This window comes from Haliotis rufescens, unplaced genomic scaffold (assembly GCF_023055435.1).
Source record: "Haliotis rufescens isolate VD_foot unplaced genomic scaffold, xgHalRufe1.0.p SCAF_73, whole genome shotgun sequence".
Lineage (NCBI taxonomy): Eukaryota > Metazoa > Mollusca > Gastropoda > Lepetellida > Haliotidae > Haliotis > Haliotis rufescens.
The window spans coordinates 1,272,635-1,293,784 of NW_025964365.1; the positions used below are offsets into that span (position 1 = coordinate 1,272,635).

Here is a 21,150-nt window from a genome sequence, read left to right on the forward strand (position 1 = left end):
TACCCCATGTCGATGTGGGTAGATGGAGAGGGGGGCGTAGTTCCTGCATTCCTGCACATGACCGTCGCATCGACTGTGGATGTGCTCTATAGGTGAGAACCTGCTGTCTTCCTCCAGTGTTATACATGCCGCCCTCAACGAAGTACCGATAAACCACGTCACGTGACAGGCTGGTTCCACCTACCTGGTCGCTCCACTTAGATCAGCGCCTAACAAACAACGCTCGCGAACCTGTCCTTCAAGTCCACTGACCAAACAATAAATAAATGTGAAATCAGGTCAAGATCCTTGACGATTGAGTATAATTGAATGTTAAGACCATTCTTCGCTCTCCCCATTTTACCAAATATGGCACCGGGCGGTCTCGCGCCTGTCTGACACGAGAAGCACGTGTTCTCACCACGCAAGTATGTTCTGCCTCGCAATCCGAGACAGTAAATAGTTCGCAGTGCGCATTGAGCCTACAGGTTATATCTAGTGGTTCATGAACGTCTACTAGAGAGGGATTGTCGCGTACAGGAAAAGTAGACCCATAAATGAGTTTGTGTCTATTTTTACAAGGATACGGCTGATTCTCTCGTTAACGGTTGATGTATTTCTCCGCCTTACCTGAGCAAGAGCAACGACGATAAGCGAAAGTATTTGGAACACCTTGGAATTATTATACTATTTCAACCATGGTAAGTAATACGAAATTTATTTTATTTTACACAGATTAAGTTAAATCAATCAATGTTTCTATATGTACTTGCCAATTTCGGTATCAAATTGATATATGAAACCAATAACAGTTTCAATTGTTTCAAGAATTGACGTGACCCGAATTGGTCTAGCTCACATTTTGGGGTAATGTCAAACACGCATTCCCCGCTAATGCCTAAGCTGGTAACAAGGCCCGCCCTTCCGCGCGTTTCCAACCAAGTATGTTCTGTTTGTGTTTACCATTTCTACATTTGCTGGGCGCCAAATTCTTTCCCCTTACACTTTCAGAACTTTAAATGAATGATATAAATATTTACGTCTTTCAAATTGCCACCTCTATCTGTCTGTCAATTAAGTCCAGTCTTCTTCAGTGATGTGTATATAATCTCCTGATACATTCCTCGAGAGAGAGCTTCACCTGGCTTGTTAATTCGAACTTTGACACATTAACGAGGCGCGGTAGGCTCATTATGAGTTGAGGGAGCGTCGTGGGGGGATATCTGTGCTATCTCTGGGGCCATCACTTCGTCCTCAACCCCCATGTGCCCACACGGCTGTAGTTAGCTACCCTGGGGGAGGGGGGTCTGCATTACCACGGGAATCAACATTTAACAAGAAACGTACCAAGAACACTTATACACCACGACGTATACAATTTTTTATGTAGATCTAACTCAATATTGGCCAGAGATGTCTTGTTTCAGACAGAATACGTTACAATGCGATTGCGCCCCATCTGAAAGTAAGACACACCTGTCTCTCATTAAAGTACAATTTATTACGAAATTGGTTTTGTAATATAAAACCCCTCTAAAACTGATGCCTTCACTTTTTAACTAGTTTTTATCAGAGCACATATATTTTCACTATCCATTTGTATTACACATTGCCCTATCCTTTTGGTGAACGTTAAATTCAGATTGGAATATATACAGTTTTTAACCCTGAGAATTGTTTGTATATAAGTTTATACCTTGAGTGTATTTGTTAAAAGCCGACTAAACAAAGTCGTACAAATCTTGGTTACTTCAAGTCTCGCTGGGTCACGTCACCCAGCGTTTGAGACGAGGATTAGATTTCCGATACAAACAATGTACGAGTCCCACAGTGAAGAAGTCGCGCAACACATGTGTCATGCTTCAAGTAACACGTGCCGTATTTCCTCTAAATATATGCTAGACAAGACCAACATCTGAAGAGTTTAGGAATGAAATAGGCACCCTGTCTTTAATACACATCTGATCTTGAAAATAAGTAACCTTCTCACTTAATGCAGGTCATCGTATCCCAGTTGCGTAGATCGATGCTCATGATGTCAATCACTGGATTATCTTGTCCAAACTCGATTAATTACAGACCGCCGTCATGTATCTGGAATATTGCTGAGTGCGGCGTTTAACAACACACAAACAAACAAACAAAAACAGTAAACGAATCATCCCAATTTAGAAACCATATTATAAACATATCTTTAAGTGGCATTTTAGAAGCTCTAGTATCAATGAAGATTTACGGATTTCCAAGTATTTATTCTTTCAAAGTGACGTTTCGGTGTAACTATACCTTTTTTACGGAAGAGGTACCACATTTGTTTTCACAAACCATAGGCCAGGTCTCAATGAAACGTCGGGTTATTCAATGTTCGAAACTTAAGGCCTCTGCTATAAGATAGACGGTACAATAACACACCGTGTACACTGATACTGAAGTGGTCTTTCTTCACTCTATTGATAAGCGGACGAGTGACCCAACATTCTTGCTTTCTTCTAGCACGTTTTGCACGTGCACGGGCAGCACACGGTCACATGAAATGTACAGCTGCAGTTCGATGGTTGGTGTACGGATGTGTTGCACGTGATAGAATGATGACCTCTCACGTTGAACAAGAACATTCAGGTGTGCGGTGACTGATGTGCTCTTGTGTTACTCTTATCTGATGAAATGTAAATGTTGTACCGTCTGTTCAAACTTGTCACTCTGGCAAACTGATTATTGAAATGTTTCAACAGACAGTGGCGCTGTATCTGGTGGTCTTCCACAAGCGTTTCATGTTGTGCTTCGATAATTTGAGTCACAACTTATTTTTCCTCAGATAGTGAGTGAGTGAGTGAGTATGGTTTTACGCCGCTTTTAAGCAATATTCCAGCAATATCACGGCGGGGGACACCAGAAATGGGCTTCACACATTGTACCCATCCTCAGATAGCTTTTGTCACAGAGAAATATTCTGGTATCATATCGTGACACATGTTAACATCTCACATCTAGTGGTATACGTCTGAGTTGTTTTCACCATTATGTCAGTCACTGAATTGTCTGGTCCAGACTCGATTATAATTCAGACAGCCATCATATATCTGGAATATTGATGAGTGACATTTAACAAAAAAAACAAACAAATCGTTTTCACCTTCCTTGAACCTGAACCGGAAGTGCTGTCTTATCGCAACAAGATTTGGCCAGCAACTTGCAGGCAAGGAAGGAAAAGCTGACCACTGTACCTTGTTCCTGGTAATATAACCAACAGTGGTTTTAAAGATAAAAACATATGATTAAGAACAAGGATTAGTTCACAGTGGCCTAATATGTGGTGTATGTACAATCCTGGGTGTGTGGTCGCCACATTATAGTATTTTATTTGTCTTTGCTTGAGATGCATTTTGTAAGAATTTACAACCAATGACACTGTATGATTAGTCATCTGTAGAAATAGGAAACATGCAGCAGAACTCTCTAGTGACGTTATACTCACACAGCTATTTAGTGTCATCGCCACTGGCATCTTTCCGAAACTATTACTGGAGCACATTTGCGCTTTTAGAAAAATAACTTCCCCGAACCTTAAATCACTCCTGGAATAGGCGACTGACTAATAAAGTATGCTACTGAACTCTCACTTAAAACTTTACCTTGCCCAGTCTTCCTTTGATTTTAAATCCTTTTTTCAAACAATCTGATATAGCATGTTTTTAAATTAAGCATATTCTTTACAATACCGTGCTGGAACAATGACGTGCCAAAGACGGTGCACTTGGATTGTGTTGGACATTGGCATGATAAATATGCCTTTTAGCCTGAACTGTACATTTATTATCGACCTGTGAAGATTCCGGGGTAGAATAGGTCTTCAGCAACCCATGCTTGCCGTAAAAGGTGACTATGCTTGTCGTAAAAGGCGACTAACGGGATCGGGTGGTCAGGCTCGCTGACTTTGTTGATGCATGTCATCGATCCCAATTGCGTGGATCGATGCTCATGATATTAATCACTGGATTGTCTGGTCCAGACTCGATTATTTACCGTCATAAAGCTGGAATATTGCTGAGTGCGGCGTTAAACAACAAACCAACCAACCAACATTTATTATCGAAGTCGAACACATGCAAGTGTTTATATCAATACAATTTAACGTTCATTCATGTTCACAGATCTGTTTCGTTCAGAACTACATGTATTTCTGAAAGTTCCTGAAGCTTTGCCATGTCTTGAATCACGCAGGGCCCTCATACGTACCAACCTTGCCCTTTACCCGTGTACGTCATACCGTGTAATATGACCTTCCGTCAATAACACCTGCATGCGTGTATATATTTTACTACGTGTATATATTTTGAACAGAAGCCGATGTACCAAATATCAATGTCAAATAGAAAAGGTGAGCAGTATTATTTCTGTTATTGGTTGACACACACTGATTGACTTTAACGGGGCAAAAGGAATGTGTCAGTCTGTCTACCAAAATATTAACTGTAAAAATGGTGTATTACTCGCATGGGGTCTCGTCCGGATGTATATGGTCAGGGAGACGTGTTCACTGCATGATATGACCTGAATATAGTTCAGGATAACGTTGTTGAGATTGTGTAATGGTGTCGCTGACTTAACTTCCATCATACAAGCAGATCTGAGTTGATGAGTTTGTTTGTTCGTTGTTTAACGCAGCACTCAGCAATATTCCAACTATATGACAGCGCTCTGTAAATAATCGAGTCTGGGCCAGACAATCCGGTGATTGACATCATGAGCATCGATCCACGCAGTTGGGATCGATGGCATGCATCAACCAAGTCAGAGAGCCTGACCACCCGATCCCGTTAGTCGCCTCTTACGACAAGCATAGTCGCCTTTTACGGCAAGCATGTGTTGCTGAAGACCTATTCTACCCTGGTTCTTCACGGGTCTTGAGTTGATGAGAACGCATGCAATCAGACTGAAGAAACTACGTCACAGTCAAACCGCTTCCCGGAAGGAACTTATGTACAAACGTATATTCATTTATGATTATCAGTTAACCCATCCTAAGTCTAGTGCCAACATACTGCGACCGAGTGATGTGATAAATAGGCGATAATTCCCGACAGGCAATATCATGGGATATTTCACAACACTGCACGACCGGTATGCGAGGTACCGAGCTCAAGCCTATACCTACCCTTACTCTATACAAGGCGTTCTGGTTAGTTAGACGGGAATCCCGTTTATGACCGCCTGGCGGGCATTAAAACTCAAGCCGCTGCCATGAACATATCTAGAACCGTCATCAACATATCTGCGGTTCTATATCAATAACTGTTCTGGAAAACGTATTTTCGTTCTCTGAATGAACAGGAAAGTAAAACAATGACTTGAAGCCCCGTCATATTGTCTGGTGCTTGCGTAGACAAGATGGTTTGTCCATAACTCACAGTTATGTACGCTCGTGTTGTTATTTCCACACCCAAATACCTCCTTCAATCTGTTGGCATGGCGCCACGTGCATCAGTAGCGGCGAGAATGCGCGTCGACTGACGTCGACAGCACGACCGAGGGCATTTCCTTTCACTCCGAACCACCTCGGCTAATTTCGACACTGGTACATCAGATAGGTATTTCGGCACAGTGGGTTTATCTCTGACAGTATGAAGATCTACCTCAGCATACCTGATTGACATGGAGTTGGATGAGTAGCCACGACGGCAGACAAGACTTAAACATGGCCGACTGCCAATTGTCTAGATGCCGAACAATCAGATGACGTAATCATTACTTCGATATCTCGGAGTTTGCCAACCTGTTCCTGGTAGAATGTCTTAAAATAGAACATGTATCCTATATCTCCAGAGGCAAAAATGTGACTACATTTTGTTATTTATTATGATGTACTTAGACACGTCTTTTGAGATTCATATACAATTCACTTAGGGTATTATCGAGATGGCAGGAGACTGACTTGACTGGATCTGGAATGAAAGTAAATTCATTATGCATGTCATTAAGTCCACGAATAACCCAAGGGCGGATCCAACTATTTTAAAAGTGAGGGGTCCAAAATAGCAAAATCCTCTTTGCCTACAACATACATTTGGTTTTAGAAAAAAGACCCCTCCCCACTCTTTGGATCGGCCTATGTGACCTACTCCATGGCAACAGCCATCTCTCGTTAAGCGCTCTTATAGTGTTTACTTAGGCCTATCTTACTTGTTTCTCATGAATCTAATCGCAGATGACGATATAAACCACATTATACCGGTATCACATCTCATCCTGCCGAAATGTTTGTTTTTTTGTTTATTTTGAGTGATGCTCTTCGCTTCTTTCAGCAACACTGCATCGATATCGTGGGAACAACACGAATAGGCTTATGATATTGTTCCTATGTGTGGACTCCAGAAACCAACGCTTTCACCACTAGATTACAAACAGCGTTATGCTAGTATGCGAGTGTGTAAGAAAATGACCTCTTGAGTATTCCGGGTACGCATTTCGTCATGCTTATCGCAAGAGACGAGACAATTGAGGATCGAGTGGTACGTTTCTTGGCCTATTGCATTCGTCACCACTCGCCCCTTTCCGTAACCTGCAAGAAAACTCGTCCCCTTATCGATGAATGTTATGTGCGAAAATACGACAAACCAATCAGAATGCGCGTATGATTTCAAGGTCTTCGTCAAAGAATCCCTCAGAAATATTTTTTGATTTTACATAAGTCTTGCATCTAAAAATATACCCAAGACACAGTTAAATGTGTTCAATCATACTGTATAATTCCGCATGTCCCGGTGTGCTTTTAATTGTATCTGAAATATATAATTATAATATATGGGGAAATATATTTGAACCATTACGCAACGAGTTGATAATTGTTTTAGGTATGCCCGTTTACGCTAAGACGGAACCCGGTCACAAAAACGGCCACGAGAGGGACACGAGTCGCTATTCGGCTTGTCCCGGAATAACACGATTTGGTCACGAATGGGCCTATTGAGTATCATCGTAACACGATGACATAGATCACTACTCATTTTTTAAGTCACTGGTCCAGACAAACAACTAGTCTCTGAAATGAACATATCTTACAGAAAAAAAGTTGCTAAATTATCTTAATGAAAATATAATAAAGAGCCCAGAGACTCTCTTCATTTTCAGGGACTAAACAAAGCTGCAAAGCTATAATTTCTTGGAATCTCACGACACATGTAAAGGTTTCCTATCACCCAACACTGGCAAACCGTTGAAAGTGTATGTGACGGGTACTGCAGTAATATAGACTTGCCAAACATTATAGACTTGCATAGGCTGTATTGGATATATTTGTATCAGGGTTTGTATGACAGGCTCTCACTGATACAGCTGGAATATTATATTGCTGACTGCGGCGCTAATCAACATTCACCCATTCACTGAAACGGACATCTTTTGACGGTGTCCGCTAGCTGTTTTGCGGTTAGAATAGTGCCAAACATGGCATAACATTTCACTCACTCACCAACAGATAAAACCTTCTCATATACCATTCTTGAAATACCAGGCAGGGATGCCAGTTGATCCTTGTGCACTGCTCTGGAAGCCAGGCTGCTGATATGTTACCGACAACGTCCCGTGAATAAACAAACAACGATGTTGTGTGCTTGCATATAGTAATCTTATCAAAGACCCGTGTTGACGGATTGCCCAGCTTTCCCTTGTCAGGTAGAGCTTGCAGAACGAGTTTGTTGAACACATAAATAGTGTGTATATTTAGCTCCTTGAGAGCAATAGTAACACACATATATGATATGACTTGTTTGTGTAGTATCTGACTAGCTAAGCTCATTTACCTCTCAAAATACTGCCTGTTTACAAGAATCGCCCGTGCATTTAGTCCTCCATTCAGTGGTAGGTATATATATAGGTTGTGAGTTGGGCTGCATCCGTCTCCCCTCATTAGTTACATTTCAGTCATAAAAAACTACACCTACTTCATCTTCCATGGAGGTGATGAAATGGCTTCTCTAGTTTCACCTGTCGGTGCTGTTAGAAGACATTGTGGGTTTCTGGGTTAAAGAACATGCACTGAGAGAACCTCCATTTAAACGTACAGGGCTGATATTCTAATAACATCGTATTATATTTTACTTTGTATTACTATATATTACGTAAACGTAAAAGCTCATGTTTAATGGTTTAAGCCAAACCACTATTTTTATTTTATGGTTTACGGAGTTTATGCTGAAATCAGCTTGACTAGGTCAAAATATGTATAAAACAGAATAAAAACGTTGTGTAGCTCGATGTATTAAGTTGGGCATGAATTTTTTCGCGACGTTCGGTTTAGTATGAAGTATATACTTACTCATTCTATGCAGGATTTATAAACTGCCGTGCAAAAGAAAGTATTCACGCATGTTTGATGGTGGCTTAACGTGAAACAAACGAAGAAATGGTTATTCGATGGTGATGTATTTGATACCGGTATTATAGTTGTGTCAAAGACCTTAAGCTGTCAGTGTTTCGGTGACTGTTTTCAGGCTAGTAACGTTTTGATAACGTGTGTAATTTGTTTGGTGTATACGTTCTTTTGCCCGGCAGTTAACATGCAGTGACGTGTAAATGTATTTAGTTCAGCTAGAGAGGACGTTGTTCTCTTGGTGCTTGCAGTTGTCAGAGGCTATTGATCTAAAATGTGAAAAGTGAGTGAGTTGTGTTTAACGCCGCTTTTAGCAGTATTCCAGTTATATCACGGCGTGTCAGCTTAATGTGGGAGGAAAGCCCGAAGTGATGCAGGTCTCAGACTTTTACCACATCGGTGATACCCACGAGCACGGGTATGGTGCTGACAACCTAGAAACATAATTGGGGCGAACCGGGATTCGAACCCGCAATCATAGGTTTCTGGCGTGCCCAAGGGACGCAACTCTGCACAGAGAATTGCAGCCCCTCAGATGACAGGGCCACCCGTGCCCCCCTAAAATGTGAAGAGTGAGTGAGTTAGTATGGTTTTACGCCGCTTTTAGCAATATTCCAGCACTATCACGGCGGGGGACACCAGAAATAGATTCACACATTGTATCCATGTCGGGAATCGAACCCGGGTCTTCGGCGCGACGAGCGAACGCTTTAACCACTAGGCTACCCGACCGCCCAATATTTGAAAACAGTTCCATTTTGTTAGTTTTTAGGTGTTGTGTCGTATTTTTATATTATCTGTCGGGAGGGCACAAAAAAACACCAAATGTTTCAGTGTAGTTCATGTAGCAAGTTACAGATTTACTCTTGCCTTTAGACAATCCAGTGATTGATATTATGAGCTAGGAGCCCACCGTCGGGGTACGATGATAAGCCCTCAACCAAGTCAGAGAAAATTGACCACCGGATCCATTAAGTCGCCTTTTACAGCCAGCTGTAGCACCGGGGGACCCAGTCGTCTTAGACACCCCAATTCGCGATGCAGAGTTGCGTCCCTTGGGCACACCAGAAACCTATGATTGTGGGTTCGAATCCCGGTTCGCTCCGATAATGTTTCTAGGTTTGTGTGCTCGTGCTCATGGGTTTCACCAAGTGGTAAACGTCTGAGACCTGCATCCCGAAGTTTGTTTGTTTGTTGTTTAACGCCGCACTCAGCAATATTCCAGCTATATGATGGCGGCCTGTAAGTTATCGAGTCTGGACCCGACAATCCAGTGATTGATATTATGTGGATCTATGCTCATGATGTCAACCACCGGATATATTCCAGCTATATGATGGCGGCCTTGAAGTTATCGAGTCTGGACCCGACAGTCCAGTGATTGATATTATGTGGATCTATGCTCATGATGTCAATCACCGGATATATTCCAGCTATATGATGGCGGCCTGTTAATTATCGAGTCTGGACCCGACAGTCCAGTGATTGATATTATGTGGATCGATGCTCATGATGTCAATCACTGGATTGTCTGTTCCCAGACTTGATTATTTACAGACCGCCGTCATATAGCTGGAATATTGCTGAGTGCGGCGTTAAATAACAAACAAACAAACTTCGGGATTTCCACCCACATTAAGCTGACACGCCGTGATATAACTGGAATACTGTTCAAAGCAGCGTTAAAACCCAATTCACTCACTTACTTACTCACTCACTCAGTCTTACGACCAGCAAATGTTGCTTGGGGCCAAATCTAACCCGGAATCCGGGGTGAAGTTAAAACAACAAGAATACATATAAAACGACAAGAAAATATAGAAAATAACATCAATCAGAGATACAAAAGTGGTATATTGATTCTAGAATATTTATATCAACAATCGGTTAAATTTCCCAGACGCACATCCATATACATGTATACTAATACCATCAATGCCTAGTTAAATTATGTTCATTAAAATGAATCTATTCATGAAGAAATCAATAAATGACGCTAATGTTTTAACGATGACGTCACTTGGAGTGGAGGCTGCTAACTAGAGGACCCCCCCACCCCCCCCTTTTTTTTTGCTGGTCATAAAACCAAACATTTGGTAATGTACACAAGCATCTAAATACTCAGTAGCAGACTTGTCACCCTGCTGCAGCTGATCTTTGAGGCGTACCAGGTGGTTCTCTGTCTCTCTGTAGATTCTCTTACGGCAGCGTGTTGCCGCACCAAAGTTCAATTGCATCACCTTAGTCCTTTCACTGAACTCGGCTTTCTGGATGACTTTAATTTAGGTTAATTAAACGAAATTGTAACATATAAACTCCCTAGACTGTGAGTCCTCTATCCCTACTCAGTACTTTAATCTAATTAGGACTGATCCATTACACCTGTAGGTATATTTCCTCTTTGCCTAAATAAAAATGTCTAACAATTGGGACGTCTAACTAATGGGACGTCTAACTAATGGGATATAACCTTTGATATTCTATATTCAATGAGTGAGTGAATGTTGTGTAACGCCATAGTCAGCAATATTCAATCTACACCACGGCGTGTAAACATAATAGAGTCTGGACAAGCAATCCAACGGTGTGACTTTGTCGATTACGAGTAATATTGTTATTTTACTTCGTTATATCTGGAATGCCTCTTTGGTCTAGTGGATAGAGTGTCTTCCCGGGGAGCGGAAGGTGGGTCGATCCCCGGCCGCGTCATCTCAAAAGACGTCGAAGGATGGTACTTGTTATTACCCTGCCTGGCGCTCTGCAATAAGGGAATAAAAGGGGTATTCTTGTTAATCTGCGGCATGGCATCTCAGTCGTCTTGCATTACAAAAGCGACATTAGTTCTGACAAGTACAAGCAGACAAACACGCACACACGCACGCACGCGACCTCAAACCCCATTTCCACTCCCCTCGTTATATCGAATTATACCTGTCAGTATGAAATGAGTGAGTGAGTACGATTTTATGCCGCTTTTAGCAATATTCCAGCAATATCACGGCGGGGGACACCACAAATGGGCTTCACACATTGTACCCATGACGGGAATCGAACCCAGGTCTTCGGCGTGACGAACGAACGCTTTAACCACTAGGCTACCCGACCGCCCCGTCAGTATGATATGAGTATTTGCGTAATAACCATAAGGCGATACAAGATGCAGGGAAACCTCGTTAACGCGAGAGATCTTCCGAAGTTCGAGACAAGCGGAGTGCCGATATCAGAGCATGTCATCGATAATATATTTGTTCAGAGCTTAAAGTCTTAGTGGATGTTTATGGACCATATTTCGGGCACTACTTCAAAACAGAACCCGTGAAGATCCAGGTAAGAATAGGTCTTCAGCAACCCATGCATAGACCATTTTGTCAAAGACATAAAGGAGGAATGTATTTCAAATATTGGAAAGTGTTTAAGTTAGAGAACTGGAACCAGTTGATGGTAAACTCTTCCCTGAACCGTGAAGATCCCGGATAGAATAGGTCCTCAGCAACGCATGCTTGTCGTAAAAAGCGACTATGCTTGTCATAAGAGGCGACTAACGGGATAATGTGGTCAGGCTCGCTGACTTGGTTGATGTATGTCATCGTATCCCAATTGCGTGGATCGATGCTCATGATTTCAATCACCGGATTCTCTGGATTACTACAGTCTTGATTATCTACAGACCACACAATGCCACTAAGAAAGTGTTATCGCAAATATAACAATCATTATATCTACAGACCGCCGTCATATAGCTGGAATATTGCTTAGTGCAGCGTTAAACCACAATCAAACAAAAAGTTCAAAACAGGCAAATTTCATTCCATGAAAGGAGCCAAACAATGTTTTTTTCCACTAAACATTATTAACCATATTATTCTTTTACCAAATCCTCTCTCCCCCAAATCCCCAGGGCCCCTTTAACAACTTCATATATCCGGATGAGGAAGTTGAAATAACCTCTTCTGAACAATTGATGATGACCACATGGGTGTACAAATGTCTGTGTATTTCAGGCGATGAGCGGCGTTGCGGTGAACGAGGAGTGCGTCACGGTGTTCGAGCACCTGAAGATGGGCCGTCAGTTCCTCTACATCATCTACAGGGTCACTGACGACCTTCGAACTATCAAGGTGGAGGAGATCGGTTCCCACTGTAAGTACAGGCCCACTAGGGGCACACTAACACAGCCATGGCTGTAGGGTGCGAGACTTACTGTGGGTATAGGCCGTCTTAGATTAACGCTGGGGCAAATCTACACTTGCTTTATTTTGGACTATAGCATTACAGTAAAGGTTGGGCGGAAGGGAAATAATACGGCTCAGGGACTGTTCGTCTCTACCCATAAAACCACGGGGTCAATTTCAAAATGTAAGTGCGGGAGTCACTGTGAGTGAGTGAGTGAGTATGGTTTTACGCCGCTTTTAGCAATATTCCAGCAATAGCACGGCGGGGGACACCAGAAATGGGCTTCACACATTGTACCCATATCGGGATTCGAACCCGGGTCTTCCGGATGACGAGCTAACGCTTTAACTACTAGGCTACCCGACCGCCCCGGGAGTCACTGTGAGTGTAGGCCGAGCACACTACCAACACCCTAGAACAACTAAAGAGCCATAGTCGACTTTAGAGTGCGGGAAGTACTGCGATTATAGACCATTTTTTCAAAGACAAAAAGGAGGAATGTATTTCAAATATTGGCAAGTGTTTAAGTTAGAGAACTGGAACCAGTTGATGGTAAACTCTTCACTGAACCGTGAAGATTCGGGGTAGAATAGGTCTTCAGCAGCGCATGCTTGTCATAAAAAGCGACTATGCTTGCCGTAAGAGGCGACTAACGGGATCGGGTGTATAGGCTCGCTGACTTGGTTGAAGCATGTCATCGATCCCAATTGATTGGATCGATGCTTATGATATCAATCACTGGGTTGTCTGGTCCAGACTCGATTATTTACAGACCGCCGTCATATAGCTGGAAAATTGCTGATTGCGGGGTAAAACAACAAACCAAACCAAACAAAAAAAAATCTTCACTGCAACGCGTGACACATTCGTTACTCTCATTGTTGGGGCGTCAGTGAATGAAATTGAAGGACGAGAACTAACTGTCACATCTACATAGAGTTTATGCAGGAAAGCTATCGTTTGTTTTACATCTATGAGGAAGCACGCTAGTGCACAAAAGCTATACACTATAAAGGTTATCATCGATCTATCTGCAAGATTTGCTGTTTTTCAGATCAAACATACGAGGACTTTGTGCAGAGACTGAAAGATGCTGAGTCCAAGAGGCAATGCCGGTATGCAGTGTTTGATGTCAAGTTCTACCAGAACGCCATGCCGCAGCAGAGACTGGCCTTCTTCCTCTGGTGAGTCCTGGTCATCCCTTGGACGCAGACACTTAACACACCAGTTAACAGAATCATATCAAAGAGAAATGTTTAAGTCCGCAGTCATCAGTATCCCAGCTTTATCACGGCGGTCTGCATTTAATGGACTATGGACCAGACAAACCATTAGTTGAAATACACCCACGCCGTCTCTGTCCGATCAGGCTGAGCCCGATCCAATTTGTCAATTTAAGGCCGCTTTCAGCAATATTCCAGGAATATCAAGGCGGGGACACCAGAAATGGGCTTCACACATTGTACCGATATGGGGAATCGAACCCAGGGCTTCGGCGTGACGAAACGCTTTACCCACTAGACTACCCCGTCGCCTCTTAAGTGGAATAGAGTGATTGGTTCCTATTCTAACCGTCTACCGCCGTCAAGATGCTAAAGATGGCGACTATGTGATATATATACTATGGCATTAAACCAGTTCATTTACTAATGACTTGGAGGCAGCCCTGAACATGCCATTATCTGTATCTCAGCTGTATCACAAGCTATGTGTAGTATACAGTCAACAGTGACAGATTGAGAGGAGTGTAGTTTCTGCCATCACGCACGACTTGCAGAATTATAGTTTTGACAGCAACTACTTTTAGACTGACAGGGAGCCCCAGTGAGATGGGAGATTCATTTAGGGCTTTAGCATTACAGTAAGGGTTGGGCGTAAGGGAAAATAAAATGGTTCAGGGCCCGTTCCAGAAAGTGATCGTAGCGCTGAGACGATCGTAGCTCCCATACTTTCACGTAGACTATGAGATAGCTTTGTGTAACGAGTCCCTGGAACTGTGAGACAGACGACACCCAATGCCCGTGACACACTGTAGGGGTGGTCTGTAGGTTTCTCTTCCTGTATAGGGCGCCACTGCAGAGGGTCGAGCACTATGAAACACAACTGACTGTAAAAGTCCAGTCTCCACCCTTGCCAAACTAGCCTGTATTTTCTGGGCTCGATCGTAGCGCCACCAGTGGTTATTACGAGTTATGTCCTTTCCATGTCCCTCTTATTGACCAATCAGATTCCAACTCTCATATCACTTTCATTTGCTTCAAACCAAATGGCGGCGCCCAGTCAAGACGATCTGATCGATGATTAAAATATATATTCAATTTGTAATAAAATGGGTCTTTCTTCGCGAGGTTCATCAAATCACGTGAGGGCCTTGCGCCAAGAGGTTCAAGTTGTTTGTTTCCAGTAATTTTCTTCTGATACTCATTGTCGATGTTGTTTATCCATATTATTGAACCTCTTTGTGTTGACCTGTAGGAGTCCGGACACAGCGACGACCCAGCAGAAGATGTTGTATTCCTCCAGTAAGATGACGTTGTTGAAGAAGTTGGAGGGCATCCCCGTTGTCCTGCAGTGCAACGACGAGGACGACCTCTCCATGTGCAACGTTCTAGACAGATGCATCAGCAAGTACAAATGATCAAAACCATCACTTCGCATTTTCTAAAATGGCGCTGACCAAGGGTTGGACGCGTTGCCATGGTAGCTCGCACATGACACAACACAATAGTACGTCAATGAATGTCACGATCTTAAGTGACGTGTGCACCATGGAGTGTTTCGGATTTCGATGATTCCCGGGTGTATCTGAGCCGGTAGTGACGTCAGCAACATTCAGACATCTAGGAATATACCCTTTAGCCCGCGCACAACTGTAGTGGATACGACATTCCAATAACGTCAGCTTCTTAGCCAGCTTACCACACGTATGCAAGCCTTTCCTTACTGGAGCCAGTGCGCCTTTTCAAAGATGACACCATAGAAACGAACAGAGCTAGAACAGAGCTAGATACATCAAGAGCGGAGGCAGCTTCTTAAAAAAGGATGGGTGAAGTTTGTGATCACAAGCTGAGCGATGGAAGCAAATATTCCGCGAAGCATCTTGGGAAGTATGTTTGGTAAACCCGTTCTTTGTGTTAAAAAACCCAAATCACCAAATGAATTTGTCATAGTGTTGTCATGTGCGTTACAGTTAGTATGCCGGTCGCCTGTAAAACTTGTATCAGTATTGAGCATGCGTCAAAAAAGGGGGTGGGGATGCAGCTCCCCATGGACCCTCCGGTTCCGTTGATGTAGATACAGGGAAGGAAATGGAACTAGTGTAGGGCATGGTGCCTACTGAATATACACGCCTGCTTCGCCATCAGGAATTCACAAGGATGTAGGCATAGACCCGGATATTGATATGGCCAGAAGTCGACGTCAGCTGCATCTGTGTAGATGACAATAGGGGTCAGTGATCTCCTTGGGCTGAAACACGTGCACGTGTAGTACCTGGGCCACGGCGTTTCGTGGGGGAGTACCTGTGCAGGAATACTTCTTCTCCACTCAATTGGTAACATATTGCATTAGTGACTGAGCAAGAAACAAGCCGTTCCAAACCACTCTCGTGGCACGACCCCTGATGGGCCCCTGTGGTACGTCCACAATGAGGGTCTGACCAAACAAACATCCACCCCACCCCTCCGCCCCCAACTCCACCCTACCCCACGATTATTGAATGGTAGTAGTCAGTCCCTTATATAGAAAAGCCTGACCGTAACTTGAGCTTCATTGGGAATAAATCCTGTCTGTATCAAGTAAGTGAATCAGCAGACCTCGGCTAATTGGTGGCGGCAGTTAAATGTATCCTGAGCGGCATACGTTTTCTCGTGGCCAGAAATAACTTAACGCGACTAGTTATATGTCCAGTCTCACCTGCCAGGTTGTTTTGTACGAGCTGCACCACGTGGTATTGGCGTCCTGGAACCTCAATCTCATTAAAATCAGACCTTAGTTCTCGCTACCGCTAAACAAAGATCTGAGGACATCCCATTACGGGTCACGTCAGACCGACCTTGCGCGAACTTTGACCGACCAACAGAATGACCAATCAGAAGGCAGCTTTCTCGTGCTTTACGGCACTAATTTCAAATTGGCGACTACGCTTCGAAACATATTTGGACAAATTCTCGATTACAAATTTGCAACCTAAACAAAAGTACATTCTAGAATGCTAATAGATGGTCTAGATTGTATAGATTCAGTCGTTAAACCTGTAACTATCGTTCGGAATACCCCGAGTTAAAGTTTTCGAAGTTGTATGCTTAGAAATCACATTCCGACAGTCACTTTCATGATCTGGTAAGCGATGCTCTCATTGGTCGGATAAAAGGTCGTTCTGACGTGACCCCTAATTGGATGTCTTCAGATCTTTGTTTAGCGGTAGCGAGAACTAAGGTCTGATTTTAATGAGTTTGCCTGGAACCAGGACCTGTCAGTGCGTGCTTCATGGTATTGATGGTACATGTTGGAGCGCTCTTCCATAATCATATGTTGTGTAATCTATATATCCAGGTAGAGATGTTAGCTTAGACAAATACTGTTGTATATCTGAAAAGTTCATAATTGAAGCTACTCTACGCATAATGCGTACTTGTACAATGTCCATGAAGATCAAAAGAGTAAGTTAGCTCGTTCCCGAAGAACTGGACCCTGAAGTGCACTAGAACAGCAGCAGACGGATGGTTTTCGTAAGAGACTTATTTTGAAACAGTGTAAATAACATGATATATTCAGTAACATTTAGAATGTCGAGAAGTCATTAACATTGGTCGTCATGGTTGTCATGGTAGCACCATTTTGACGTCAAGATCACGGCAATGAAGGTCTTCCGGTACCATTGACCTTGCCCTGTATGGTTCAAGGTCACAGAGCTTCAACTACCTATCCCTGCAATCTCATCAAAATCAGAGGTTTTACTCCGATACGATACCTCTCTGTGTGAAGATCTTAGGAAACCTCAGTAGAAGGTAGCGTCAGGTGAATGTCGGCTTCATTTTTTACGCTTCCTCTCTTCAGAAGTTTGATTTGTATAAATGAAAACCCACACAAAACACAATTATTCCTTCGATGGTACTCCCTTTCGGGTCTAGATGCCATGGCGTTCAGAAACGACAGGGTATTTAAAATATCAACAACAATATGATGGCGCAGCCTTATTTATTTCATTCGGTACTTGCTCTATTGGTTCGTTTTGTATATACAGACATCAGATATGCCGGTCGAAATGCGTCGCTTACTCGTTTCGAGAACTTAAGCCTTGACTCTGATTGGCTGATTAGGAAGTTGGCCTGACATCAGATCATCTAGCATATAGGTATCGTATGAGAGTAAATGATCAGATTTTAAGGAGATTGACTATCTGCAACCCCTCGCCTGGTGAACGCATACCGAGACGGTTCGTTAAACCAATAGGTGGTGCTAGTCAGACTAACCTGATTATTCCAGACCAATTTGATAACTTGTTACACAGAACCATCTGCCACCATTAGACATATTCCAAACAAACGAACGAAATTGTAAAGGTAATTAATCAGGCCCAGTAACTTTTTTTCTCAAGATGTATAGTTACATTAACAGTTGACTGTGTCTGTACGCTCCAGTAAAGACATCACTTGATACAATTACCAACCCCTCTCCAGACGAACTCTTTGTCCCGTAAAGTATTTATGTTTGATAAAAACAAACTGAAAAGGAGCCGCAGTGAGATGGGAGATTCAGTAAACCTAGACTTGCTTCATTTAGTATTTTAGCATTACATATAAAGAGCTTGGCGGAAGGGGAAATAATATGGTTCAGGGTCTGTGAACTCCATGAAACAAATTGGCCTGGCAACAAAATCAGTATTTCGAAATGTTTTACAAATCTTATGAAACATTTGGAAATTCCGATGCAACTGCAATGTTTGTAGTGACAAGGCCAATGGCGGGCTTTAGTTCAACACTTTAGACACTTATCGACGTTTTAGATCATTGCTACAACTGAATGACACACGCACACACACAATGCATTCTGCGATACACCTAAAAACCACGGGATGCAGCGCGAGTCTATAGACACGAGCCTCTTGTGGGCGCCCGCCTGGTGTGGCGACCGAGAATAATCATATTAAAAAAGATATCATATTTCATCTGCACAGTATATCGCATATAGTTCATGTGCATAGATGTGAATATGAAGAATATTTTTGGTTGTTTACTGTGTCGCCCTATATAGACATGTACCCACGCTGCCAGCATGACTGTTAGTATCTGCTGTCGTGTGAATAAACCTGTAAATACACCGACTCAGTTCGAAAAACAACACTGAAAATACAATATGTTTGCAATTTATTAATTCTAAGGCAAAATCTGAACATGTGTTTCTTTTAGAACATGCACATATTTTTGTGCATTTGGCCCCGTCCGGAAATATAGACATCACTGTCAATGCAGCTGATGCTGCAGTCGGATTGGATCGCCGCCGTTTTATGTCGTCTTCTTATGTTGATGTTGTATGGGCATTTTGTGGATATATTACAATATTAATGCTAACTAACGAAGTGATTAGTGACTGGTGTACGACATAACTGCATGTAGAGTCCGTGACCCTGTATATCCCATGATCCTCCCCTGTCTGTGTTATGTATTTGGTAAGATGTGGTGCGTATTGTTTGTGAACATTCGTCAGCTGGACCCACTTGCACAAAGCGATCTTAGCGCTAAGATGATCGTAACTCCCATACTTTAACATAGGCTTACAATAGTCTTAGCGCTAAGATCGCTTTGTGCAAGTGGGCCCTATATATTATGCTGCTATTTATAGAGCGACATTTTACCAATGTTTGACATATTTTGTACATCATTTTCTTTTGAATACAAGCGTCATTATCCTCACAGAATGGCTTTTGTTGTTGTTTTCACATTTTTGTAATATACTGTTTGAAATAGTTCAATTATTAACGGTACATTGCATTTACAAGAGTAAGTTTTGTTTAAGTGCAGTAGACCATGGATATAACGAACAACAAGGGTCAGGAGAAATCAGTTCTTTATATTAGTTGTTTCATTCGTGACCAACTCGTGTTATTCCGGGACAAGACGAATAGTCTTCTTGCAGGTTACGGAAAGGGGCGAGTGGTGACGAATGAGCGAAAATCTTCTTGCAGGTTACGGAAAGGGGCGAGTGGGGACGAATGTAGTTGTTTGTTATATATGTTATTACACGGAAACGTCAGCCATCTTTTTTATTCTATTGACAAACAAGTCAGATGATTGGACACAAGGTCGCTGAACTTACATAGCACGCTCCTTGCATACATGACCGCCTCCGTGGTCTAGTGGTGGAGCGTCTGCCCGGAGGGCGGAAAATCGGGGCTTTGATCCCCGGCCGTGTCATAGCAAAGACGTTAAAAGATGGTACTTTTTGCTACCCTGCTTGGTGCTCGGCAAAAAGGGGCTAAAACAAGGACTGGTCAGCTCGGAGTCAGTACACTGTGTCTGAGTCGGGTATTCCTGTTAAACTGCAGCATGGTATCTCAGTGGGCTAGCACATCTGCATTAGTCCGGACTAGTACAATCAGCCACACACATGCACACACGCACGCGCGCGCGCAGTGAGCATATATGAAAATTATTGCTATAAAATATATCGCAATCGATACCACATGTATCATATAGTGTTGGTCGGGAGTTTTACCCACTATCTCAAGGTCCAGAAGTAAGATGAACGGTCAGCAGAAAGGCTTGAATTAATTTACCGTATCAAGAATAAATAAATAAGTGTTTATTTTCCAATCTTCAAAAATATTTAATTGAATTTCAGTACATAGCTGTTATTTTACAAAATAATGGCTGTTCTCTGCATCAGGATACACGAACGACGACACGCCAATTGGTGTATATGAGGACAGATTTCTAGAAGCGGTTGTAAAATATTTGTCAGATCAGCAAACTGTCAATCTGAAATGATTGTTATCGTTTATCTCCAGGAATAAGAAACGGTGGTGAGGTTTAACGCCGCGTTCAAGATTGTTGCACTTATTTAGCATTTATTATTATTATTTTGTGTGTGTGTGTGTGTGTGTGTGTGTGTGTGTGTGTGTGTGTGTGTGTGTGCGTGCGTGCGTGCATTTACTAGTCCGGATTTATGCCGGTCTTACAGTGCCAGCCCACGAAGATGCCATGCCGCGGTTAATAAGATAAACATCCCACCCAAACACAGTATCCTGACTCCGAGCCGACCAGTCCATGCCGAGCGCCAGGCAGGGTAACAACAAGTTCCATCTTTTAAGGTCTTTTGCTATAAAGTGACCGGGGATCAAACAGCGCCCTTCCGCTCTCTTCGCGAACACTTTATCCACTAAACCACGGAGGCGGACCATTAAAGGAACGAGGTAAGGGAATCTTTCTCGTGTGAGTGAGTGAACTCCATGGTGAGCGACACTTGAACCATATGAATCTGGTGTATGACTAAGTGAGATTAACACCGAGGTGAAAAATGGTTGAGTAAGTGAGTATCGTTTTACACCGCATTTAGCAATATTCCAGCTCTCATGACAGGAGACGCCTAGAATGGGTGGTGAATCGGAGTCTTCGGCATGACAAGCTACT

General features: G+C 42.8%; 1 protein-coding gene across 1 annotated transcript; it reads left to right on the forward strand.

Annotated features, from left to right (window-relative positions):
• The first annotated feature begins 404 nt into the window (after positions 1-404).
• On the forward strand, positions 405-19,436 carry LOC124119174 (actophorin-like). Its single transcript, XM_046481599.2, has 4 exons — positions 405-680; positions 12,349-12,487; positions 13,575-13,704; positions 14,996-19,436. The coding sequence occupies exons 1-4, from the start codon at positions 678-680 to the stop codon at positions 15,156-15,158; spliced, it is 435 nt and encodes a 144-aa protein (XP_046337555.1). The 5' UTR covers positions 405-677; the 3' UTR covers positions 15,159-19,436.
• Positions 19,437-21,150: the final 1,714 nt, after the last annotated feature.